General features: G+C 46.5%; 1 protein-coding gene across 14 annotated transcripts; it reads right to left on the bottom strand.

Moving 5' to 3' along the window:
- Nucleotides 1–627: 627 nt before the first annotated feature.
- ACLY (ATP citrate lyase) lies at nt 628–26,503 on the bottom strand. Of its 14 annotated transcripts, none has more exons than XM_071728599.1 (30): nt 23,511–23,697; nt 23,283–23,346; nt 19,117–19,286; nt 17,550–17,672; nt 16,669–16,731; nt 16,245–16,435; nt 15,238–15,317; nt 14,623–14,753; nt 12,761–12,879; nt 12,177–12,313; nt 11,724–11,785; nt 11,440–11,557; nt 11,146–11,300; nt 10,943–11,033; nt 10,610–10,639; nt 8,800–8,941; nt 6,942–7,110; nt 6,568–6,672; nt 6,141–6,337; nt 5,873–5,954; nt 5,348–5,458; nt 4,711–4,838; nt 4,437–4,530; nt 4,009–4,163; nt 3,188–3,338; nt 2,525–2,668; nt 2,154–2,267; nt 1,893–1,975; nt 1,579–1,655; nt 628–1,489 (listed from the first exon to the last, which is right to left on the bottom strand). In XM_071728599.1, exons 3-30 carry the CDS (start codon nt 19,273–19,275, stop codon nt 1,395–1,397), a joined length of 3,306 nt encoding a protein of 1,101 aa, XP_071584700.1. In that variant the 5' UTR covers nt 19,276–19,286; nt 23,283–23,346; nt 23,511–23,697; the 3' UTR covers nt 628–1,394. The 14 variants fall into 14 exon arrangements, with proteins under 14 accessions (XP_071584700.1, XP_071584698.1, XP_071584701.1 ...); XM_071728597.1 differs by having other exon boundaries at nt 12,761–12,875; nt 14,619–14,753; nt 23,511–23,696; XM_071728600.1 differs by lacking the exons at nt 23,283–23,346; nt 23,511–23,697 and adding an exon at nt 25,227–25,321.
- Nucleotides 26,504–27,020: the final 517 nt, after the last annotated feature.

Here is a 27,020-nt window from a genome sequence, read left to right as displayed (position 1 = left end):
TGGCGGAGGGGGAGGCGGAGCCCTCAGCCCGGGGAGCGATCCCTGAGCAGCTCCCGTGCCTCAAGAAAGTGCTGGAAGGGAAGGGACTGGACGGGGTGAGAGTGCGCGGCTGAGAAACCCCGCAGGGCCCCGCGGCGGTCAGGGGAGGGATCGCTGACAAACCCACCCCAGAGACGGGCAGGGCTGGGCCAGCCTGGAGTTCTCCCCATGGTGACTTTTCTCCTCCCCTCTCCCACGAAAGCTGCAGGCAAGGGACTGGCGGGAGGAATTCACTCAGTCCACCTCAGGTACGTTTTTTTTCTTGTTAACCGTGAAGCTGAGCTGTACGTGAGCCTTTCCAGTTCACTAAAGAACCTGCTACAGGACCCCTGCTCTTGTACAATGCTGTATCAACTATCTTTTTTTTTTTTTTCCCTCTGATGTACTAAATTTCACCTCCATGCACACTGAAAGAGGACTGGTTAAGTGTGAGGGATTTTTTTTTTCATCTCTTTAAACCAACCAGAACACCACTCTGAGGAAGAGATGCTCTGAGGTTTAGTTTGTTAAATTGTTCCCAAGCTTGTCACTCATTTTACCAGACACAGTTTGGAACCAACTTTTAGAAGCCAGAAATGGAAAAATAAATTCATAGTAGATCATTTATTTGCGTTAGGTTAAAATACACAGACAAGGAGGACGCTGAAGTTATTACTGAGATTATTTTTGCATCTGCAGATAACATGAGTGACATTCCATATACCAGCAATCTAAGATTAATGAGAAGTTGTTTGCATAAATACAGACACCAGAATACAGGTAGTTTCACAGTTTTAACAGCAGTATGTTACAACTTTACACTTTAAATTACTACACCAGAGTTTGAGTAACATTGGTTATACATCAGCAGTGGTCCCACTGTTCAGAATGCAGTCAGACTGAAGATGAGAACACAGCAAAAACTTGAAAAACAACAACAAAAAAAGGCCCAAGTCCTGGCTTCTGGGAATGATGGGTACTTTCCCCTCTATTGGGAAAAAGTTAGAGCTTGTTACCAGACTAATGGATTTTCCCCAAGTTGAGTAACTGCACCTATGAGCAAAACTCCCCCACCCTACTCCACTCAAACCGTTCAAATCCTTTTCTGGAAACAAAATGAAACAAGAGTAGAAAAAAAAAATAAAAGGGTGAGAGACAGTATTAAATACAGCAGGTAACATATGGAATATCACGAGTTTTGGTTTTTATTAGAGTAAGTTTCTATTCTCATTAGAACAGTTGCTTTGCACAGTTTGACCTGGCAGCTCTATGTCTATGTACCAATGGCCTTTATACACCAAAGTCCCATTTGTGGCTGTCCTCTGTGCAGGCTTCTGTCTTCTTGAAGTGACATTCTGAGGCAATACTGCAGGTTCTCACATGGTCATGTGCTCTGGTAACACGTAGGATATGTCATCCCACGGGTGACGGTACAGACCTTGCTTCAATCTCTTCTGATCCAGGTAGTGTCCTAAAACAAAAGTGGTTTATCTTACAAAATTTCTCCTCCTTCTCCATCCCCTAGCAGGAGGGAAAGGGGCAGGAATGGGGCAAACTTACCAATGAATCCCATACTCCTGCCTAGTACAAAGATGCCATTTAGGGCTCCTATATCAATATATTCATCTGCTTCTTCCCTGCAAGAGAAAATAAACAGTTCCTCACAGTGATCTATTTAAGGCACCAGTCTTAGGCTGAGGCTGCTCTAGTGCCAGCAGCAACAGCCAATTAATGTGAAAGCTTCCTCCCACCAAGTCTAGGCTACATTTCCTTCACCATTCCTTTTGAAATCCTGGCCCCACATGCACTGGCACACAGCTCCCATCATTTTTACAGGACCATGCCTTAGGGGAAACAGCCCATGAGGTACTCACCGTGTGAAAGAGCCACAATTCCTGAGTACATCAACAAAGGCAACTCCAATAAAGCCATCTACATTCAGGATAAGATTTGGTTTCTGCAGGAAATAAAAACACAGCCCCATGAAGATGTTAACAGTGGCAAATGATGCTCACCTCCCAACATCCAACAATAATTTATGAAACGCTGCAATTAAAATACAGTATTAACCCCATGTCACTTATTCCCTAGTAAGAAAAAGTGCTCAAGAGGAGAGAAATAATAGTGCATTTCACCTTTGAAGTTGTAATTTTTTCTACTTCAAGTGCATAGTCCAACAGTGGTGTGGCAGGGAAATGCTGCTTCACGTAGTCTTTGAGAATCTGAACTCTCATGTCTGGGTTATTTATCTGCAAGTTAAAATACATTCCAGTTATTGATGTTGCCTCTCACACAGGTACTTGGCATAAGCTTTACTATTTGTAGGTTTAGGATTTATAAGTCCTGAGAATCTGGTCACTAGCTGCCTCTGAAAGTTGCTTTTTTTTTTTTTCCCCTACTTTTTTTTCTTCCCCCCTCTCCCTACCCCTTATTAAAAAAACAAACAACAACAAACCAACCACAAAACCCCTCAAAACTCCAGTTTATAGTAATACAGTTTTCTTACAGATTTGACTCTGTGTCCAATGCCCATGATGAGTTTCCCTTCTTTCTTCATCTTATTCACAAACTCCATAGGGATAATCCCACTGTCAAAGGCTTTGCTGAACATTTTAGCTGCAGCATCCAGTGCTCCACCAAATCGGTCACCCTGGGTGCAATACACAAAGGAAATTATAGCCAAGGACTCCACAGTTAACATCCAAAACAAGAACAAAATTATTTTCTCATTCCTGAAACTGAAGTCAGGGACCTGGGAGAGATTTATAGCTCAAGACAAGTGTCAGTATGTAGCCACTGCATCTCCACTGGAGATGGAGTGTGGGGAGAAATGCAGTAAGTTTATTTTATTCACATTTTTACTTATCAGTGTTGGAAGATATTAGGCAGCCATACAGGGACAATGCTGACTGCAATTTGGCCTCTACCAAATATTTTTAGGCTCCAATAAGACACATCAAAATAGTCTTGCTCACCAGAAAAGTGGACTAGGTTTTAAACCTAGAGCAAGGAGGTGTTAGATTTGAATTCAACAGAAATTGGAAGTGTGAGAAAACAGGTAGCACCTGTCCATGGCTCTGCAGCCAATCTAAACCTTAAACTAGCAGGAATAAAACCTGGACAGAGCTATGAGTAGCAAAGCTAAATCTTCTGGAGCTTAAATACGTACAATAGTAAGAAGGCCTGAAGTGAGACTGGAGACAAGATCCTTCCCAGCCCTTGCACAGACAATGGTGTTGTGGGCTCCAGATACAGCAGGTCCATGATCTGCTGTGACCATCAAACACATCTCAATGAACTGGCAGGCATACTTGGGTAACCTGGGCAAGGAAGAGACTGAAGTCATTTATTGTAAAAAGAAAAACAAAAAACTCAGTAACAAGATACTTGGTGTTATAGTGGACAGTGACTTTTGGTTTAGGCATCTGCTTCAAAGAAGTAGAACAGAGACAGGGAGCTGTAGGGTCACAATGCCCACCAGTGCATCCCAGTGTCCATCTCAGAAATCAGGTTTTCATTTGGTTTCCCCTGGAGCTGTCAGAGCTGAGGGACTGGTTTGTAGGCTGAGTTTGCACACACTCAGCAGACTGACTGGGGAGCCCTGGGGGTCCCCTTGAGGCCAGTTCTGTTCATTCTGTTCTGCTGAGCCAGAGATCCCAGCAAGTGCCAAGAGTGCTTCTAATGCAAGCACGAGCAGATGAAGGCAGCAAAATTCTGCCATTCAGGAGGTTCCCTGTAGGCTGGTTAGCAGATGTATGTAAACTCCCCAATCTTTCCAGAGCTGAGGTGACAATATGCTGGTTAGAGCGTGTGAAACAGGCCTAGAGCAGAGAAATTTCTTCAATGCACCACAGAACTTGGGGAAAACTTCACCCCAAGACTAAAACGTACTCCATGAAGCCTTGAATTGCTGATGTGGTGTCAGAGAAGGGGCTACAGGTGGCATTTCCAATGAATAGACACAAAGGAATCCTGGGCTTAAAGTCTCACCTCCTCTGAAACCAGAGCAAGCCCAGAACCCCTCCAATTCCCATCTCCTCTTTGAAGACCTCGGTGATGGGCATCCCAGCATAAATCAGCTCCTGACCTCTCTCATCACAGATGCTTGTCATAAAGGAAGCTGGTTTGCGGATCAGACCCAGCTCCTGGAATCACAGCATAAAAAGATGGGATTTTAAACATTTCACATTGGAATCAAGGGGCAGTAGGAGGCTCAGTGGTCAAAAAGCAATGCCTCAAGCTTGCCCTCAGAGCAGCTTCCACAGCCTAAAACCAGCACAGCCAGTGAGGAGCTCACAGATAACACTATAAAGCACCTGATAAACCCCCCAGGAAACACTTTTACCAGCATAAGTGTCCAGAATCCCAGCAGTCATCCTGTCTGGTTTATAAGGAACAAAAAACCAGGCACAACTCACCCTTGCCCAGGAGTAATCCATTGGCACAGTTGGAGGAGGCACTTCCTCAGCTGGTTCAATCACTCTTTTGGCCACAAGATCCTGGTAGACAGACCTAGGGAGAGAATCCATTTATTAGCCCAAGTCCTTTTAAGAGATACAGGTGAGATGGTCTTAATCTAGACCTTAAAAACCCAGAATTGGTAGAAGTTGCTCTCCTTAAGCAGGAAAACATTCCTTTACCAGGCTAGAATCAGTGCCCTAACACTTTCTGTCCCCTCTAAATGTGACTTACTGAATGACCTCTCCCAGCTCATCAAAACTCCGAGGAACAAACACACCAGCTTCCTTCAAGGCTTTGTTCTTTGCAACAGCAGTTTCAGAAGCCTGGTTGGCACAAGCTCCAGCGTGGCCAAACTGCACCTACAGACAAAAGAAGAGACAGCAGTAAGGAATACAAGTGCTTTACCTGCAGAGTAAAACAGGATCAAGAAGTGACCAGGAAATGGGTGGCAGAGGAAACCCAGTGACTGCACATCTGCCCTTCTTTTCTGGGCTAACAGAACTCCTGATCACAACTGCCATCAGTACTCCAATACAGAGCATTTTATTATCACTCCAGGTTCTTCTATTGACATTTTGCCTCCCTGAATTCCCTCATTCTCCAAAGCTGCTGAACACAGATCTTTCCCATCCCCACTCCAGAAGCAGGTGGCTATTACAATCTGGGGCACTCCTGCAGAATCCCTTGGAAATATCCAGTGCCAGACTGCAGAAGCACAAAAAGCTTTTACCATTTATATTTATTAACTTCTGCAATTAAAATTGCTGCTAGCAATTCTAGAAAGTTTAGGCAAAGTAAAAGTTGGGTTCTTTCTTCCCATCATGGATATATGCTTAATTCCTGTATTTTTCCCCATTTTTACACATACCTCTGAAGAGAACATGGTGGCACAAGTACCAATGCACCAGCACACCACTGGCTTGGTGATACGACCTTCTTTAAGACCCCTGCAGATTTTATATTCTTCTGTGCCTCCAATCTGCAAAAACAAAAAGCTGACTTAATTAAAACTTCACACTTTTGTAGAAACCAGCTCCAAGATGCACACAGAAGCATTACTTGGATTTTTTTCCCTCCTTTTTCATTGAATAACAGCTCAGAACAAAGCCTCCTTATTTGTGTTTTTTGTTGCATGTGTTTTTGTTTTAAGTAAGAGAGACTATGATGCTTAGAGAAGCATCATGGAACATTATGAATAAAGAAGCATGAAATTAAAATTAAAACATTCCAGAACAGTATGAATAGCTGCCACTTCTCCTTAGCATCCCTGCAGCTGGGTCAGATGGTTCCAAAAAAAAAAAAACAAAACAAAAACAAAAACAAAAAAAAAAAACCCACAAAACCAAAAAACACTTGGGTATTTTTCATATAGGAGCAAACTGGTGTCACTCACTTCTCCAAGCACTACAATCATTTTCACTCCTGGAGTATCCTGATAACGCAAGACATGATCCATAAAAGTTGAGCCAGGATATCTGGGTAGAACACAGGAAAAATGGGAGAAGTTAAATTTGTTTCAGAAGCTTCTCTAAAAGAAGAAAAATTAACAGCCAGCCAGCCTGCCCTTTTTCCTCCAAATCACTAACAACTGTTGACCGACTTAAAAAAAAAAAAAAATAAAAAAAAAAATTGGTGTTTTTATTGAAGATGCAGACTCCTACCTGTCCCCTCCAATGGCCACCCCTTCGTAGACCCCATCAGTGGTTCTGGAAATGATGTTGTTGAGCTCATTGGACATTCCTCCAGACCGTGACACATAAGCCACACTGCCAGGACGGTAGAGCTTTGATGCTAAAATATTATCCAGCATGCCTCCTGTGTTGCCTATTTTAAAGCAACCTGGTTTGATCCCACCAACCTACAAAAAGATTGAAGATATAAAACCCTTTAAAACATGCTACATGAAACCAGGAACATTGCTGTAAGACAGCCTTGTTGGTAACAGAAGCAACAGAAGACAGTAACTTGACCTTCAAGTGAGAAACATGAGACAGAATGAATTGTAGGATATATTTTATCCTTCAGAGAAAGCTGACGTGAAAATTCAGACAGATGGACAAGAGAAGAAAAAGAAGGTCACCAACTTACAGTTGCAGGCCCAATGATAGTGACTCCTTTTTTATCAGCTGTCTTGATCAGTTTGCGTGTCAGAGCCTCTGGAATGCCCTCAGCAATGATGGCAATGGTGCGGATCTGCATCCAGAGAAAGAAAACCATTACTGTTTGACCAGCCCACAGTAACCACTCCCAATCAAGAGGTGCAGAATTCTCTTACACAAATTGCACGACCACCCCGTGGCACTCCACTCCCCTCCTTTAAGGGGTTAGAATTGAGGTATTTGTCTGTTAAACTGGAAGACCGAGCCAATTTGCTAATGCCATGGTACTTTAGGAAGCTCTGGTACCCTGCTGACATGATCTTCCTTCTTTTGCTGGGCTTCTTCTCAGCCCCTCACACTCACCTGTGGATAATTCATGGTTTCAACAGTGCTGTCATAAGCAGAGCGCAGAGATGCAAAGTTGATGAGAACATCCACCTCTGGGTGCTTCCTCATGGCATCAGACATGTTCTTGTAGACTGGGATCAGGATTTCTTTGTGGCCCCAGTAGAACTTCTGCCTGTGGTCACCACTAGAGAAGAGAAGGTGAAAAAGCCTTGACTTCTAAGGCTACTGGAAAGACAAAGGGATACACAGTGCATGCAGATAGAGGGGTTTACAAGCCCCAGTTCTCAGACACCAAGACTGACTGTGAGACTCACTAGCAAGTGAGCAGACTTGGGGAAAGAGACCATACTAACAGCAGAAGGTTCTTCAGAGTATAGAACAGAGCAGCATATGGAAGGAGACGGGCTAATGGGGACAGAGGCATCCAGCAAGGTGAATAAGCTTCCCACAGTGAAGTTACCAGAGCCTCAATTCTACTCCAAGCTGGAAGACAGAATGAGGCACAGAAAGAGCAATGAGTGAGAAGCGTGCAAAGCTGCATTACTGGGCTGGAACAAATACCAGACTGGGAGAACAGGAAACCAGTATCTGCAGTGAACAGCCGGGAGAGCAATGTGGGGGACAGCAAACTTTCCAGTTCTGCCAGTGTGAGACCCTGCCCCACACTTGGGGGGAAGTACCTTTTCTACATGACAGATGCTCCAACTGGAAATTCACTGCAAGTCTGCACTGTTCAATCATTTAAGAATCTAGAGATATCAGCTGTGTTTCCAGACTCTTGACTGGTCACTTGTACCACAGCATTTCAAGTTTTGCCAGCCTGATTTCTTCCAAAAGGTCAAGAAGGATCTAATAATTATAGGTATCTCTTAAAACTTTTAATCACTAATGTCATTTCTTCAGTAAACAACTGGAATACTACAAGGGGTTGCTACTCCTCTCTAAGAGCTGCAATCCTCATCAGAGCTGCAGACTAACAGCACAAGGCACTTAATTGTCACGAGGCAAAATTCTCTGCAGGACAGCAGCTGATTAGCAGAAATGAAGCCTCCTACCTTTGATTGTGCTCCCATCCCCTGTCTCAGCAGCAGGGCAGACAGCCACTCCTTTGCTTCTCAGTACCTGCCCTGTTTGACAGGGAGATTCACCCCTCCTTGTGGGGTACCCTAACAAACCAGCTCATGCCCTCCTGTGCTCTGGAGGTTCCTCCTAAGGCAGTCTGAAAGCCCCAGCAGCCTCTCTCATCCCCATGAGCTGCAGGGATAAGGCATGAAAACTCTATCCCACTGAAGAATCCACATGCTTCCTGCCTAGGAAACTACTGCCACTAGAGGAAAGAGTGAGAAAAAAAAGAATTTTATATTTCATGAATTTTGTTTGCTGCCTGCCAGACTGCTTTAATTTATTGGCAGAGCTGCTCTGCTTCTGGCTAATATTTGGAGGGGAAAATTCCAGCTGCTGCAGGCACAAATCAAGATGTCTCAGACAAGCAGACAGTAGATGGATAGAAGAAACCATGCACAGCCTTGCTGCCTCTGCTGGGGCAGTGGGCTGGTAAAGAAAGGCCAGCAAATAACACCTTCCTCACTTGCTGAGGGAAGGGCACAGAATTTGGACACCTTCTGAAAGAGAATGAAGTGGGACTTAAAGTCCGTGGTTTACACTGAGCTGTTTCAGCATCCTGAAATCAATGGTTGAGGGAAACAAGAAGCAGACTGCAAAGCCAACCTGATGGGGGGAGCTCAGAAGGTGTTAAAGCAGAGATGTAGACTTGGGCAGTAAAGAAGAGCAGGGCCTGATAAGAGGGGGAAGCCAACAGAATAATTTGAGGGAAGCAGCTGGAAAGATAATGCAGTCAGCACAGGCTACTCACGTGAATGGATAAACCATGGCAGCTACAGAAGGTTCATCCCTGGAGCAAATGTAATCAAAGTCCAACATTCCTTGCACAGCCCGTGTCTGCATCCCCCAAATGATGGCTTTGGTGTGACGGCTGAACAGGGTTGTAGCTTTACCTGCTCACAGAGAGGGGGGCAAAAACCAAAACACATTCAAAATCTACCTCTGGGCAAGGCAAAAGCTGAAACTTTGATAAATGTCTGGCTCAAAGGCTCCCTGATGAGCATATTCCCCCTCCATCCAACCTGAACCCAACAGGTGAACTGCAGGATTTAGTAGCCACACTGTTCAAATTAAGGAAGAAACTGTGGATGAAGCAGCATCCCCCTTCCCAGGATTCTGAAGACAAATCACCAGGTTTTAGGTTTCACAAAATGGGCAAGTGCTTAATCATGGGGGGGAACTAGTGTAGGAGAGAAGTGAAAACCACCTCTTCCTCTGCTCACGTGGGACATTCACATTCCTCCCAGGCAGTTTTATTCTGAAAAGCTAAAAGAGGAAGGGAACTTTGAATTTTATGTATTTATTTGTGTATGGCCTACAGTATGGGAGAACCACAGGAGGTTTGCTTCCTGTGTTTGTCAGGGCACTACAGCAGGGTGATAGGAAACAAAAAGAAAAGCAGGAAATGAAGGGACAAAGAAAGCAAAGGAGCTTTACACAACTCAGCTTTTGTTTTCAGGGTGTTTTTTTTAATGATCAGAATCCAACACAAACCTCATGGCTCCAAGAATTTATATATGGCCCAGAACTTGGCTTCATGGGTCAGATTTACAGGAAAGGCAACAGTTCAGCTACTGAGGATGGACTGTTTGCTTAACTGTATTTACACCACTTGTCACATTGAGCTTCTCCCTTTGACTCCAGGCAGAGTCAACTTTAAAACTCTTAAGAACCAAGAGCTGATTCAGCTGCTGATCCCAATTCAGTCTGCAGCTCATTTCTTTTTGGCTTTGAATCCGAGGTAAACAGCACTGGGGATTAAACAGGATACTGTTGTTCTGGCTGTAACATGAAATCAGTCACTGTTCTCCAGCACTACCTGTTCATGGCTTAGATGACTTATTAGGAAACTGCCTACCTTGAAAAATCCTTTATCTTGCAAGGGGGTAATATTAGTATTCATAGAAATAAAAAAATGAAAGCAGAAAGATGATGCCATTGTCTGAGACCACACTAGGAAGTCCCCTTTTAGTGTTCCTCCTCTAATGATGGGGAGATGGCTTGAAACTCTACTTTGACCCTGATTCAGCAGTTTATTCTCATCCAGCACAGAGCTCAAGTGCTTAAAGTCCCCATAACTTTGCTGAGCACAAGCTTTAGTAGATTGCTGAACTGATAAAGCAACAAGAACATTCAGTTAATTCAGTGACTTTTCTGTGCCCTTCAAAGCTCATAAGCACAGCACATTTGAAACAAATGTCAGATATTGGGTATGGTTAGTGATTCCTTCCTTCTGAAAGCAAAGAGCACAGAGCTTTTCACTACATGCCTAGGTCTGGGTGTCTCCATAATGACTGTGGGGGGCAAGGGGAGAAAAATTAATGCTTGAGACCTGTCCCTCTCTCCCCCAGAAATAAGCAGCTTTTGTGCAAAGGAGTATGTGATCTGCACTTGAAAAAACAGATGAAAAGTTCATATGGTGTTAGCTAAATATGATGGGCAGGAGAGAAGGACCAGACAACACTGCAAACTTTGAGATAAAAACAGCAATAAAACCAAGAACTAAAAACCATCATTTGCTAGCAAGGCCAGGCACATTCAGCTAGTCACACGTGTCCTACCTGAACCAGGTCTTGGAGCTGGGATTGAATCTGTTAAAGAGAGAATCAGTCATGCAGCAACACGACAGAGCTGGCTGCTGTCAGCCCAGCAGCAGGACACTGTGTCGGGGTGCTGCAGCTCCCCTCCTCCCCACAGCTCTTGGGCCTTTTGGGTTTGAGCTCTCTCCACTGCGATTCCTCTGCAATTTTACATTTTGCCACCTAGAAACTTCTTGCATAGCCCAGCACAAACATTTCAGGTTCAGGTGGCAGAGAAAGCATGGTGCTACTTCATATTCTCTTTTTTTGGAACAGAAGAGAGCTGCTGGGACTCATTTCCACTGCTGGACTTACCAAGAGGTGCTGCTGGCTTTGCCTTCTTGGCTGGAGCACTGTCATCTGGTTTGGACTCTGAGAAGGAAGCTGTTCTGCTGGGTGCTGGAGTCTGAAAAATTCAGAAGCCAGGATAAGTCCTGGAGCATGTAAGGAGGAGATGGCCCCTGTGGCTATGGGAATCTACAAAAACAACTCCTGAGAAGCAGAGGGCAGGGGCTCACCGAGGGGCTCCCACTGGCATTGAGGAGGAAGTTGGCGGTGTGGGCTGCGGCGGGCGGCTGGTTGGGGATGGGCCGGTGGCCCAGGGCCATGCCCACGATGGCAGTCATGTGAGTCTCTGTGCCAAAGACATGGATGGGGATCCCAGTGGTCTTCCCTGTGGATGCATACAATGACAGTCAGCCTCGGGTTGGGGTGAAGGAACGAGATGAGCTTCTGCCAAAGCGAAGCGTTTAACCGAGGAAAGGCTCAGCGGGTGGAAGATGCAAGATCAGAACTGAGTGGTTGATCCTTACCAACTTCTCCCATGACACGTAATCCTTCCTGGTAGTTCGGGCCCCCTCTTCGCACAAAGATCCTCACCTCATGCTCCTTCAGAGGTCCTTGGTAATCCTTAATTGCTCTCACAATCCCCTAAAAGAAACATGCAGGACAGGTGAGCTGGGCAGCCTGATGTCTGTCCTGTCCCATCATCTCAGGACCTCCTGGAAAAGATGCACTGCCAGCCTCAGCACAACACTGAGCTGGGGAGAATGGCTCAGGGTCAATGAACACGGGTGCTTTCTGAACAGTCACTTACCTTAAAAGTGGCTGCAACATTGGTGAAATTAGCAATGCTGCCTCCGATGATCAGAATTTTACCTGAGGGAAGAAATATGCATAAATAAAACTATTCTGAGAACACAGTGTACTGTAAGATCATGAAGCAGCATAGGCAGTGCTGCAGTTCAGACTAGCCAATGTTTTGCACTAAGTTGTGTTTAGCAGAGCCTGGAAGATAAAAGCTGTGTGTCAAACAAAAATTTCAGAAAATCCCTTGAGCCACATTTGCTACCCAGAAAACCACAAGTCCTGTCTCTGAAGCAAGAGCTGACAGAAACCCATCAAAATTTCACTCAAGAGAGAGCAATACATTAAAATCTCTCTCTGAGAGATCTAAGCATAGTAATATACCAGATTTGTTCATTTCTGTCTCCCCACACAGGCAGCTTCACAGCTGAGCAGTTTTGAAATTGCTTACTTCCTCCCTTACCTTTAGGGTGCTTCTCTTTTGTCATGAGGGACAGAATAGTTTTGGCATAGTCATAGGTCTGTTGCTCACTTGGGGCTCCTGAGTATTCCCCATAGTTAGCCAGTTCATTCACACCCCCCAGGTCACAGATGGTGTCACTGTAAAAAAAAAAAAAGTTAAAGACTTCAGTTATAATTTGAGACACTCTAAAGGTCTTAAAGCATTCTGAGTTCCTGGTAAAGTGGGAATTGTAAGAGAGATCATGCTGTCTGCCAAAACCAAAATTGCTCTCCTCTTGATTCCAGCCATGATTAATCTTGTTTTTTTTCTGAGATATGATGGAAACTCAGCAACTACCACAGCAATGGTATTACCTTTCAGCCAGCTTGTTTCTTTCCAGATCAAAAAGCAACCATATCTCAACCTTACAGAATTATCATCTCTGGGGGACACTGTTCCACAGCTTGGTAAGAAATCCGCAGAGTCCTCATTCTGAATAGGTCCCAAACAGTTGCTTTAGCAGAGTCTCTTTTCCAGAAGCTGCATCATTTATTTCCTTCCAGCACTGTGAATCCAGTCCCCACCCTACAAACCTTCTCTCCTACCTGTAAACCACAGAGGCACCACCACCAGCCACCATGGTCCAGATCCTGCCTTTGGGGTTGAGAATAGTGAGCTTCAAGCTGGCTCCACTCTTTGCATCCAGGTCAGCAATGTAGGCTTCCTGCCAAGAGAGCAGCACACAACTTCAGGTTCCTTCTGCATCCTCCTTTTCCAGACCAGAGGGTCCATCAAGACATGCAGAGCTCCCACAGCTGAGGGGAGAGCAGAACTACAAACACCAATTTTTTAAGCTTCATCTCTCAGGGGCCAGGCCTGATTTGTATTATTTGTTCTCCAAGGCAGAACACTGAAACTGAACTGGATATAAACAGCTTGCACCATTCTCTCTGCAACAGATTCAAAGGGGATCAGTCTGAGCATATGATCACATTTTGACTCCTGCTTGGAAACAAAATCAGTCCCTCCAAATAATACTGTCTTTACAAGGCCTGCTGGTTTGTCTCTTGCTTGTTCCAGGTGAAGTCACAAGTGATTGCTATAAATAAATTTGACATTACTTAATTTGTAGAGTGCAGATCCAGAAGCAGGTTTTTCCAGTTTGCACATGAAAAGCTTTGGAAATGCAGCTGACTGCTGGTTGTGTTTCACTAAGCTGTACTACACCGGGTCTTTTCCTCCAGTGCTCAGCCAGCCCTGGGTATCTCCAAGGCTTTATGGTTCCACATAGAGCAGTCACAGAATCAAATGCCCTCTGAACTGAAGAATCTTGTTCTGACCTTGTCTGGAGACTGAGACCACAGGAAATTTAAAAGTCAACACACCCATGGCTACACTCTCTCTGGCTGTGCCTCAGCCAAGAATGCAATCACCAAGAGAGCTGTAATTTGGCTCAATGTGGTGTTCCTGCCTCAGAGTGTGCTGGCCTGTTGAGAAGCACTTCATTGAGAGGTCATTAAAATTCTCAGCAAAGACATTGCCATAATAACCTTCCTGGTGACTTGCAAGGGGATGATTCAGAGACACAAAAACTGAACTAATCCTTTTAAGAGCAAATCGAGTTAAGTGTTGGCATCCAGCAAGCTACACGGAGAGAAACAGCTAAATGGATTTCCTGGCCACATTACAAAAACCTTCCCCATAATTATAATTATTAAAATGAAAAAGTCAGGACAGAAATCCTTTTGCAGACAGCACGACAGTCACTTGAAATAAGTAACAGAACAATTAAGGAGAAAGCTCTACTTTAACAGTTTCTGAGGTTGCTGGGAGGCAATGTGTGAAGTGGTGCTTATGCAACCAGCACTCCAAAACCAGGGAATTCTGAGAGGGAACAGCCAGGTGTAACTTTACAACAAAAAGTTTGCCTGCAGGCCTCTTCTTGGTCATCACTTTTCAGGAAAACTGATGTGTTAACATTTTAATTTTTCCTTTGAAGTTGGAGAGATGGTGATTATTTTCTCTGGATTCATGCTCACACACAGATCTTGCACAGATCTGTAACTGGAACACCAAGGGAGCATCAGCTGCCACGAGGCTGTCACTAACCAGTGCTCCACCAAAAACCAGTGGTGCTGATGGGGCAGCAGTGCAGGCAAGAACCATACAAGGAAGCCTCTAGAAGGTAAAAGAAGTTTGGCAGATAGCTGAATGAAGTTAAATAGAAGCCTCCATTTAAAAAAGGCAATTCTGAATTGAAGAACTGAAACAAGTTTCCAGCCAAGATGGAAAGGAGTTGCAGTCCAGAGTGTGATGAGAAGTCCAACTACTACAGCAACCTCTGCACAAACTCATCATGGACTGACTGGAAACACAGCAACAAAACCCACTGGAAAACCTCAATACCATGAGCATACAAACAATGAGGAATTAATTGTGCAGTGGGCTTGAGAAGGTTGGTACTTGCCTCTGGATAAGCTTCCCTGCCAAAGGGAGGGGGGAACTCCACATCCCCCCATTTCACTTTGCAGATATAGTCAGCAGTTGCATCAATCTTTGCAGCCAAATCAAGGATGTAGACACCATCATTAGTCACCACTGCATTTGACAAGAAAAACAAACCAAGCAAACAAATGAAAGTTAGTTCTCTTTTGTACAAAGACCTGTTACAGATTTACTCATAAAATCTGATACCATACAGGGATCATTACAAAAGCCAGGTCACCTTTGCTCTCCTTCCCTCCCCACTGGTCAGCCAGATTATTTACCTTACCCTTAACCAAGGACCACGGTCATGGCCCTGCTGCTTTTTTGTTCTGATCCAACAGTATTTTTCTAGTTTCAATTCTGACTTAACACCCTTTTCAATAGAATTTTTCATTTCCATCAGGAAATTAGAGAACAGTGCAAGGAGTCTTCATTTTTGATTTATTCAACTAATAGCTTCAGGACACAGTCATTTTTGTACTACTTTTGTATATGCCACCTGGCATTGTTGTGAACTACATAAAAAAGAGAAGGATAAAGTACACATTTCAATATTTTGGAACAGAAAGTCCCACTCCCAAAAAACTTTTGTTACCTAATGGATTGATCTCAAGGTATGTGAAATATAGATCTTCATAAAGGTTGAACAGGCCACAGATGAAGCTAGCCAAGACACTGCAAAAAAAAAAAAAAAAAGAAAAAATTTAAACACAGATTCATTGAAGCAGCCAAATATAAAGCACAGCCTGCTCTGCTTCATTTATATCAGTGGCAATCTGCAAATCTACTCTGTCTCAATTTCTTTCATTCTCATTCATCTCTTCTGGAAGAAGCCCAGGTGATGACTCAAGGGAAGGAAGAAGACCTTGATGAATCATCTTATACTCCAAACTCTGCTGAGAGCACAGTTGCTCACAACCATCAGGCTGATGTTCAGTCTGCTCAGTGTCCCCCAGAGACAGAAATTCATCACTGACTGTCACTGTCAGATCTAAGCTTCCTTAGCTAGGATGGGGAAGAGGCTGCAGCAAACTGTTAGTGCCAGTCTTTTTCAGCCAGAACAGTGCCATCAGTGATTACATTATGGCTGGTAAAATCAGGACTCACATTAAGATAATTAGCTATAAGCATCTAATTAAGGGACATACTGAAGAAGCTTTGAGACCTACAGATAAGCTTGCAGTGTGCATGGGAATAGCAAGAGAACACCTTCTTACACTAGGCTAAAGGAGAGCACATTTCTGATTTAGCAATCAGATTCATATCACAAGTTCTACTAAATAAAAACAAACTTTTATGCTGGCACAAAAGATCAAAATTCATTGCATCTCTAATGGCTCAGAGGTCAGGACTTCAGCAGACTGGAAGTGCTCCTGTCAAGTGAGGGCTCAGAGCTCCATGAACACTTATTTTGAGTTTGACAAGAGTCTTGGAAAAAGTCAAAGAACTTGGATTTAGGATGCATGGCATGTTTTTGAGAGGAGCAAGAAGGGTAGGAGGGCAAGCTTTGGGGGGAAACAGAAGGAAGGGACACTGCACTGAAATAGAGGAGAGGAGCTTCTGGGTGGTTGGCCATGGCAGGAATTGGGCAGCTGTACTTACTCCTTTTTATTTGGTGGTGCATGCTGCAGGAGATGTTTCTTTACATCCGATTCACTGAGCTTTTCATCCACTGCCACAAGCAGCTTCTGAGCTTTGGCATCAACATCTCCCACATCCACACCCCCCTCGTGGTGGAAGAGCACATAGTCCCCCTCACGGGCAGCATATATGCACACATAGAACTCTTCCTCCTGCACAAACCCAAGCACAAAAATCAGCAAGCCACACCCAGAGATGACCTTGAAGAGGTGGCTCTTGTGTCAATGCTGAGGAGGGGGCAACTGAGCCCATCACTGAGCTTTCCAAGCTCTTTAACAGAACATTCCAGAACTTCTGCTTTCTGCACTAGCTCAACCCAAATATGCCACATGCAAGTAAGAATAGGCTGAAAAGCACTTTTTAATGTTTTACTTGGTGTACTAACCTGCTTGTGAGGGACGAAGGGTTCAATCAAGAAATTCTTTAGGAGTCCCCTAGCATTAGCAATCTGTAGGCAGAAACCAGAAAAACCACCAATAAATGCTTGTTCAGTGTCAACATCTATGACAGCATAAAGCAAGCTCTGAGAATTAATCAACACTGCTCTAAAATACCTTCCTCCCCAGCCCCCCTCCACCCTGTTTCTGGGGAACCATCCTCCTCCAGGACAGCACCCAGCCTGGGCTGCACAGCCTGGAGCTGGAGCCAGCAGCAAATCAATCACAGGAGGACCCAGGCATCAGTTTCCTTGAGGCAGCAGAACTCCTGGAACACAGCAGCAGGGATGGCAGCAGTTTCCTTATCATTAGCATTGCAGGGCTGTTCCCAGGAGAATAAATATTACAAGCCAGCTCCAAGTTAAAATGAGGACTTGAAATAACACAGTCATCAGCCAAAACACACTGGTTGGCTACAGTAAGAGGACAGTTTTATGACCATTTTTATACTTGTCTTCTTAAATCTGCCTTGGGGATTGAAGTGAAGCAGCTACACCAATGAGACACAGCACTTGAGCCATCAACTGCTGACTCCCAGGAGGAAAGGATTTTCAAAATAATACAAATCCCTGCTGAGCTCCCACACCACACAGGAGACTTGGACAATAACAGGGACACCAAGCTGTGCACTCCATCAGGGTTTGTCATTTATCAGTGCTCATTTACCAGCAGGATGTTCAATCATGGGAGAGTTTCTCACCTGCTCTGGCATAACATTTATTTTAAACCACCATGAGCATGAGAAACATCTGTGCAGCAGCTCCTATCATGCAAGCAGAATGGACAGAAAAAAAAAGGCTTATGGTTTTGTTGTTAAGGTGGCACTCACCGTGGTCTCATGGCCCAGACGTTGTTTGAGCCAAGCCTTGACCTGATCCAGAGTGAGGTTAATCCCAACCAGTCCAAGCTTCCCACGTCTCTTTATTAACTGATCTGGCTTCACCACCAAACGCTACAAGGTTGTGCAAGAGGGATTAAAAGAGAAGCATTAGAAAACTGTTTTGGTCAAGTGTCTCTCTGGAGATAATCAAACAAAAACTTAAAGAAATTCTGTACAGCAAATATCTTTTTAATCTTGTGGCAGATCCATCTCTTGGTACAACATGCCTGCAGGTTTTTTCTGCTGTATTTTGTCTTGTTTCTATTCAGATATGAGTATACAGAGTGAGATGACAGTTTGCTTTGGCTTTTTTTTTTTTATGAACTTTGGTAACTCTTCCAAAGCAGCTGTTAGGATGGGGCACGTGTACTTAAAAAAAAAAAAAAAAAATCATGCAGAAAAGCATACAGGATCTCATCAGTTTTGCAAACTCTCTTTGCAAGTTGCATCATTAAATTAATATTTCTCTGTGGGAAGAGGCTTATGAGGAGAAGCTATCAGAGACACAGCAAGCAGTCAACTGCTTCCAAAGAAAGGTCCTCCTACAGGAGACTGGCTAGGGCCAGGGGTCCCCCACATAAAACAGACAGTGGCTCTTGTTAATATACCTCAGTAAAGCTGTTCTTAGGTAACAAACTTACCCCTAGCATGCAAATATCTTTTTATTTTTTTAAAAAAAGAAGTAGGTGCCATTCTCCTGCACATCTGATATGTCCTGTAACTTCAGCAAGGTACAGTGTGGAATCAGAACAGAACATATTGCAGCACAGAATTGCTGATCATGATCATTCTGCTGGACTCTCTAGCCCTTTCTAGCATGGCAGGACTCTGCCTTGGAGGACAGATGAATGCTTGCAGCCTTTTCTGGCATCCTGCAAGTCTTTTTAGAAGCAGTGCTGCTGCTATCTTCCAGCAATTCTATCATGCAGTTGAGTATGGAACATTTAATTACTCAGTGCAGGGCTGCCATCAGTCAGCCAGTAAAAGGTCTGTGAAACATTCATGTCCTACCAACCAATGACTTAATATAATTAGCCACTGGAAAGGAGCCAGCTTGGACAACTAATTAAAAGAGCTCTGGATATTTTTCTCTATAGAAAGTGCATTGCTATGAAACAGAGATGTAAAAGATCTTCCATAGAAAAAGCAAAAAAGTTGTTCTCCCTGTCACTTAGCTTGGACACAGGAACCCCAGGAGTCTCCTAACTGCTGGAGAAAGCACTCCCTGGTGTCAATTAACCTCCTTTACCTTCTGCATGGTTATCAGAAATTTCTTCTTTGCAGATACCTCTGCTCATCTATTTTACAGACCTTAAAGGAATTTTATAACCAGCCCCCCCAGAAGGCAGCACAGCAGCCCTGAAGCAAAGGTTGTTTCTTCATCAGTGTTGCACTGCAGAGCAGGGTCCTTCAGGAAAGATCCTGAGCACAGCTCTGCTCACAACCTGCCACAGCACGAAATGCTGAGCCTGGCAGGGAGCAGCCAGGGCTGGGGAAGGGACAGCACCCTCCTTACCTCACTCAGAAGCCAAGGGTGGTCCTGGGTGAGCCGTGCCCAGTCAGTGTCTGCGGTGACTCGAGCATACTTGAACCGGTTCTGGATAGCAGAGGATGTGCAGATGTATTTGTACAAGAACTCCTTCCCCGTCTGCTCAGAGATGGCTTTGGCTGACATGGCTACCTAGTCTGAATGGAGAAAAAAAAAAAAAAAGATTAAAGTGATCAGGAACCAAGTTCACTTCTCTCAGAAAACTCCCAATCGCTGGCTCAGTGCAAAACCAAAGCAAATGCAGAGCTGGGGCTGTGTGTCCTCATTATAAAGGTGTCTACAAAACTCACCTGATAAACAAGGGCTATGCTGTGTTGCTTAAAACCCTTATCCTGAGCACTGCTTTGGTCCAGCCTTGCCTTGCAGGGAGAGGCACAATCCAGGCAGCTTGTCCCAGCCACCATTGTGCCCTTACCAAACCTCTGAGCTTGGAGCATCTCCCGGGGCAGCACTCAGCTAAAGCAGTTTATGTCAAATCTTACAGCACCCCAGGCTTGCTGGGAGATCTTTGTAACACCATTTCTTCCAGTTCAGTAACAGGGAGTGACAAGGCAACAGGAGAGGAAAGCTCTCCAACTTGCTTTCTTACAGCATGCCACATTTCCAGTCTGCACCTAACTGTGGGCAAGTTTTCAATTCCCCAAACCTTCTTCTAAAGAGAAAGGAAAATGTTGCCAATATTACCAAAAGTAGGACATTTACATGATTTCATTATTTTGTTTCAGAATCTGTCTTGGAAGAAGCTTCACACCCTACACAGTAAGATGCTCAAGACAACAAAAAAACATTTAAGGTAAGAGTTTGGGGGATATTTTGTTTTGTTTTGTTTTTTTTTAAGAAAAATAAATTTAAAATAAATTCTTATCATCACACTTTTCCTGGGGATGGCTTTCTTCTTCTTAAAAGTGTACTCTAAATTGACGTAAGTAAATTATTTCTTATTTCAAGGCTGTAGTGTTTTTCTGATATGAAGCAACAAGGTCATAGGTATCAAAGATGCATTTATTTTTAGCTGCAGTAAACATCTGAATGAACACTTCATCCCAGTGAACCTGTCTGCATGTGTCAGACATCAGAACTGAGTCCTGTGATCAGTCAGAGGTCAACAAGTGGTTTTGATTTTTGAGGGGTCAGGCTGCTGACAGAGAAGCTCAAGCAGTGGCTTGTGCTGCATTCTGAGTGACTGGAGGTCATCTCACTGTTCCCGAAGCACAGACAGTGTGGCAGGAAACACAAAAGCACACTGGGGATGGTTTCTGGGAGAGCTGCAAAGCAGACAAGCACCAATACAGAAAAAAAGAGCTTGGATTCCATCTGAGTATCTGGACAGGGAAGTATTAGAATGGCTCAGTAAGACCAACTAACTGCCCATGCACCACAACACAAATGCACCACTTTTAAGACCCACAGAGAAAAAGTTTAAAAATTCCACAGTTATTTCTTGTGTTACCTGCTGGGTTATAATCCCTAACAATCAACTGGGTTATTTATCCCATCAGCAAGCACAGAATATGCCAGGGAATAATTACCCATCATCAGAAAAAGATCTTCTGCCCTAAAGCAGGAACAATGAGGTTTTGTAGGTCCAGCCCCCAAAAGACACAAAATATTTATTCTGCAGAAAACAGCAGTAAGAAGCAAGCAACATTCTCTCTATGCCTCCAGCATGAAACAGGTTGGGCTAAGTAAGTTCTGTTATTGAAAGCTGTTAATTAGACTTAAGAAATAGCAGTCAAATTTGCTGCTAACATATTTTCAAACACAAGTCAAGTATTAAAATAGAAAAGGAGAAACAGAATGGGCAAAAGATGTTAAACAGCATTCCTGCTTCCAGAGAATTATTATTTAAAAGTCCAACAGGGTTGCAGTGCAGCTTCCAAATTACTCCCATTTCAAAACAGCACCAGGCAATGTTTCTGAAGCATCCTGTGGTCCTTCATAGAATTAAAAACTGATTCTTGTGGCCCTAAGTACTTGCACCTAATATTTAGTCCAGTGAAAATAATCCCCACTTTCTTTTTATTACCCCAGTGCTGAAGGAGCCTAAGGAACCTAAAGAGGAGGAAGCTCCTGAGAAGAAACCAAAGGAGATCAAGTCCATTTTGTTCCTGTCCCTGAAAAGCAGGACACACACTCTGCCCACCCTTCCCTCTGATAACCCAGCAGCCTGCACAAACTGCACTCTGAGGCTGCTGCTTTGCTTCACTGGCATTCCTAGAAATATGTAACCCTAGATACTGTGGGAATAAAGATCTCAGGAAAACCTCAAACAATTTAGGGAGTGAAAGGGGTTTACTGCATAATCATCTTTTGTAGGCTGCAATCTGGCTGTAAGCCCAACATGGACACTGGGGTTGGGGAAACTTTGCTGCATCTCCTCTTGGTGTTAACCAAGACAGAATAAGGATTGTGACTAGAAAGAAAGGGAGGTGAGGGCAAAGGGGAGTTGCAGGGGAGGGCAAAATCAGAGTTGCTTTGGCTGCTTAATCTTTTTTAGCAAGGAAGCTGCAAGAGATGGATGGTTTAACTATTGGAAACCAACAAGAGTTTGCAGCAAACTAAATGTCAAGTGGGTTTGCAGAACTGTCCTCTCCTAATTTTGGCTCAGTTTCATGGTATGATTCAGAGATAGCTTTTTTCTTAATTATGAGGCACTGTCTGTCTCAGATAAGTGTTGTCAAAAGGAATATCCCAGCTTCTCTGACCGAAAGTTTATGGTCAGTCACCCACTGGCTGGCTACAGGGGAGACCTTCCAAAGCTACAGAAGTGGTTGGATGTTGGGCTGGCAGAGCTGCAAGAACAAAAAACCCCAACCTTATTCCACAAGCAGGCACAGACATACTCAAATACCACAACCACCACTCTGCCACCTTCTCTTCCCAGCACACACGTGCAACAGTAAAGCATCTGTACTGTAGTCTGAAAACTTTCCATTACAGCTTTTGTTTTAAAGCAGTGCTATTTCTGAAAGCAACTCCTGCTCCCAAGTTACCTGTAGCTATTTATTTTCCCTGGTAGGAAGCTAGAATACCCTTGCTTTCAAAGCCTTTAGAAATCCATCAACTGCTGACTCTACAATATGCTAAAGGCTGGTCCCAGAGAAAAAGTGTCACATTTCACTGCAGGAGAAGCAGATGGATAAGAAAACTGCAAACATTCTTAATCTAAAAAAAGCCAAAAACCAAACCTTAAATGTTTTTAATTTCTCCAGGGTGACACAGAGTCCCTGAACAATATTGCAGACATTGAAGTGATCAAGCTGATGCTAGTTATGCCAGTGACCAAGATGTACTTGTGGGAAACTGGACCCAGGACATCCCTAGACTCTTTTTAAAGAGTGCTGTATAAAAAAAAAAAACAGCTGGAACACTGACATGGAATTGCTTAAACTCGAGGGACACAAAACACAGGGATGTTGGCACAAGGCATGGCACTGTGAAGCTGCTTATCTCTCAAATTTTACTGTCCCTTCTTTATGTCACTAGATTCTGGTGCTCCCCTAGTTTCTCTCCTGATTTCATCACCTCATTTTTGCAATACTACTGGGGTAAAGAGAGAAAACCTAGAGAATTACTGCAACAGCAGTAGCTGAAAAATTACCAAGTCCTTATGCCAACAGAACAGCAGAAATGAGGCTGTTCTACCCTTTATCTGCCCATGGTTCAGAGACAGCAAGTCTTGATTCATACCCCTCACTCATTTTTTTCTGCAGTTCCAATGCTGTCTCTCATGGTAGAGAGAGCACAAAACAATTGCTTCAGTTTACTGACATGTTAAGCTAAAAGATCAGCAGGAAAAAAAAAAAATCCACAGGGCATCAGCAATTCCTAGCTGGATGTGCCAGTCCCTCATCAACCAGAGGGGCATAATCAGAGCACACTCCATTAACTGTCTGCATCTGTCCTGCAAACACCAAGCAGGACCAGGGGCTGCAGGTCACCAGAACTGGAGGAACAGAATCTTTGCAGCTTCTCAAGAAGGGGGCAGACAAGAAAACCAGTGTGATGGTGGCAACAATTAAAGAGCTGGATGTTTTGTTTCTGTGACACCAGGGACCAGCTGAAGGGAAAATGCTATACAATCCAAAGAAAAAGTGATGGGGAAACAAGAAGAGGTTTTTTGACATCAGAACCTGGGTAAAGGCTCCTCCAAAGAGGTCGAATGATGTGGCACTACTCAGCACAATACAGTTCAGTCTGCAAGGGGAGGAAAAAAAAGAGACATTGATTCAGTTTGTTTTTCTTTAAACCCTTTCTGGTCTCAGAAGCATAACTCCATGAGCTTCACCAGTTCACACAGAAGATGGCACTCACCCATGCAGTTTACTTTGAGCCAGCTCAGTACCATCCTCCAGTCATACCTGAACGATGCTTTTGTTGGGAGAAAAGAACTCCCTCTTCAGTAAATATTTCATGCCATCTCTTCCAAGAATTATGTCAACAAGGCCACGCTGTTAAGCAAACTTCTCCCTCCATCCCAGGTCACTTATTAACACAGTTCAAGATCAGCCAGTATTTTCAGCCCACAGCAGCATGAAAAGTTACATCAGCTTTCACCTGGCAAACACGTGTGCTTTCATCAGAGGACAGAGAGAGGGCTCAAGAGGAGAAGCCTGCAGCAGTCAGCCAACTTCACGGGTCAAGATACCTTACATTGTGTTACGAAATGCCTGGCACCATTCTGGTGTGATGCAAGCAGGTGCACTCACTGAGGTGGTGAGTGCCTTGGATGCCCAGCTCTGGGGAAGGTCCCCTGAAGATGGGGAACCTTGAATGAAGCAGCAGCCAGGAAGGGGGGGAGCAGAGTTAAGGCTAAGAGAGAGCAGCAGAGAGGCTCTGGTGAGCCTCTAGTGCCACAGTGGGGTAGTTGGAATCCTGTCCTTAAAGGCTGCCTTATTCTGCAGCCTTGGGGAAGGTCTTTAACAAGTTGGTTCCTCAATTCCTTCCCTGTGTCACTTGCAAATTGGGCAGTGGCCACTGTGCTCTGCCCTGCGTGGCTGGGCAGGAGTCCCAGCTGGGGCTGCCCTTGGTGCCAGGTCCCACCTCGAGCAGAGCAGAAGGAGCAGTGGTGGATAGAGGATGGAAAGCATGATCCGTGCATGTTCACAGAGCAGTCTTCTGCAGGGAAAACACTACAGGGCTGGAGAAACAGCGTTAGACCTTAGAGCTGACATTCTGAGCTCCAAACCCCGTTAGGGAAATGGGATCAATAGTGGTAACTACAAACAGTGGATGTAGGATGCACAACAGAGAGAAAAGTCCACACGAAAGGAAGAGAACTATCAAAGCAACAAGATAAGAGATAAAAAGCTGGAAATCTGCCATTTCACAGCTCCTGGATCTGTCAGATCCATTCACAGGGAGCAAGAGACACAGGGGCTGTGCACCCTCCTGTGAGCATCACAGCAAGGATGGAAAGAGACCCCAAGGCACGGGGAGGGGGGTTCGTTCTGAAGAAGGGATGTGCGTGCTGCTGGCAAAGGCTTTCCTGGGCAAGGGATGGAGGGAACGAACACGCCGAGCCGAAGCCTGGCCCCGCTGCTGGCACAGACAAGGGCCCTTTCTCAAGCCTCTCAGGAAATATTTGCGCTGTGTTCATCGCGAACACACCGCCCCCGGAAGGTCCCGGGCAGCCCAGCCCGCACCCGACCGTCCCGCACCCTCCGGCCGCCGCTGGAGCCGGACGGCGGTGCCTGCCCCAAGGTCAGGGGCAGCGGGAGGAGCGCGGGGCCCCGGGCCGCTCCCCGCTCCGCTCCCGGCTGAGAACCCCCTACTCGAAGAAGCCCCGGGCGCTTCCCGCGGGCTGCAGGCCGGCTCCCGGGACCCACCCGCTGTACAGCAAGCTGCCGGGGGCGGTGGGGATCACCGAGCAGCGGTACCGACCCCCGCGTTCCCCCAGCGAGGGGCGCGCAGACATCCTCCCCCCCACGCCCCGCACCACCGCCGCCCAACCACGGGGCGGCTGCTCGCCCGCTCCCGCCGGAACCCCAGCGGCAGCAGCGTCCCGGATGCCCCCACCGGAGCCGCGGCCACCCTCCCGGTGGGGGCGGGCAGGAGCTGCCGATCCCGGTACTCACCTGAGCGCCGCTCACCCGCGCTGCCCCGCACCCTGCCCGCCGCCGCCGCCTTTTGTTCGCTGCGGCCTCCCCGGCCCATCGGCCTACGGGCGCCGCCGCCTCCCATTGGCTGCCGCCGCCGCCACGTGCCCCTTGCCTGAGCGGCGGCCGCGCTCCTATTGGCTGCCGCGGGTGGGGCGCGACCGCGTGGCCTTGTGGGAGTCGTAGTTCCGCCCCTTGCTCCCGCCCCCTTCCCCCTCCCCCCCACCCCCGACCCCATCTCCCGGACTGCCCCCGCGGCCGTGAACCCCCGGCACCGGGGAACCGAGCGCCAGCGCCGCTGACGTCAGGCCGGAGCAAAGGGACACGCCGCCATCACGCTCTGCACCGCCCCGACCCCCCTTGCCCTGCCCCGCCCCGCCCCGGCCCGACCCCCTCCCCCCCACACCGCCGCTGCCCTCCGCACCTCCCCGCCTGCACCTGCTCCCGTTGGCGCCGCTCAGCCCCCGCCCACCCCTCCTTGCCTGCCCGCACCTGCACCCGCCGGGACCGGGCCCTGGCAGCGGGGCAGAGCCGGGCGTGCCCTTCCCAGCGCCGGGGCTGCCTGAGAAACCTCCCACGGGGGTGTTGTACCCGCAGGGGAGGGTGCGGGTGAGGCCCACGGCGGGGAGCGGCAGGCGGCAGCCCCGTACATCACGACCGGAGCGCGATCCCCAGCAGGTGCTTCTCAGCGGGGCAGTGGCAGTAGCGAGGCCTCGGGCAGGACGCAGCCATCCCAGCTCCCTGCTCCCCACTGCCCCGTGTCCTGTCGAGCCTCTGCGTGCAGACATCGCGGTTCTTCCACTTGCCAGAAATAATCATCACGGTCATTTTTCCACCTGTATTTCCAACGTGTGACTACCGCACACATCAGCAACGCCAAGGGGAAGCACCTTGGGGTCCAGAGGCAGAGTCCACTGTGACCCACACGAGACTCACACCAGGCCCGCAGCAGCCACACGGAGGGGGACCAGGGACATGATGCTCCTGCCTGTCTTACCGGAGAATGCGTCACACCCAGCTGTGCCAGTGAGGAAAGTCTCTACGCAAAACAGTTACCAAACGCTTAAACTGTCTGAAATTCCCTGCCCAGCTCCCTGGGGATAGGGGTGTGTCATGCTGGCCTCCCACTCCAGGGCTCAACTGGTGCTTGTCTCAGCCCCTGTTCCTGATGTACTCCCTGCCCTCCCACGCCCCGGTTGCTGTGCAGCCACTGCAGCCCCATCCCGGGAGCCACGGAGTGAGGATGGGCCCCCTCATTCCTGGGCTGCATCCAGAACCCAGCAGCAGCCTCCCAGCAAGATGGACACGCCACACCCACTCTGAGTCATTTGGCAGGAAAAAAAATTACTTCAAGCCCTCATCTTGGCAGGGTCTCACCCAAGGCCGAAATCAAGTCAAGACTGAAGCTGCCGATAGGAGGGAAGAAGCAGCAGCTCCTCACACTCATCCTGTGTTTGCCCAGGACTGGACACCGCCGTGATGAAAGCAGCACCGCGGCTGCCAGCACACACCGAGCAGCTCTCGATGCTGCTCCTGCTGCGCTTCGCGGGGGGCTGCCCTGTGGCAAAACCCCGGCGGTGGGCACCGGCTCCTAACCGGAGGAACCTGTTCAGCCGGGGCGTTCACACCAAGAGCTCTTGCGAAGCGGTTTCACCCCGCGCCTGCGCTCCCATCCCCCGGTTCCTCTCCCTGCCTCCCGCTCAGGGCAAGCGAAACGCGGGTGCAAGAGCAAAACCCCAGCGGGTCAGGGCAGGCGAGAGGAGGTGGAGACCT

The sequence above is a fragment of the Heliangelus exortis genome, chromosome 29, assembly GCF_036169615.1.
Source record: "Heliangelus exortis chromosome 29, bHelExo1.hap1, whole genome shotgun sequence".
NCBI lineage: Eukaryota > Metazoa > Chordata > Aves > Apodiformes > Trochilidae > Heliangelus > Heliangelus exortis.
The sequence above is the reverse complement of the archived record's forward strand: the minus strand, read 5'-3'. Positions and strand labels throughout refer to the sequence as shown.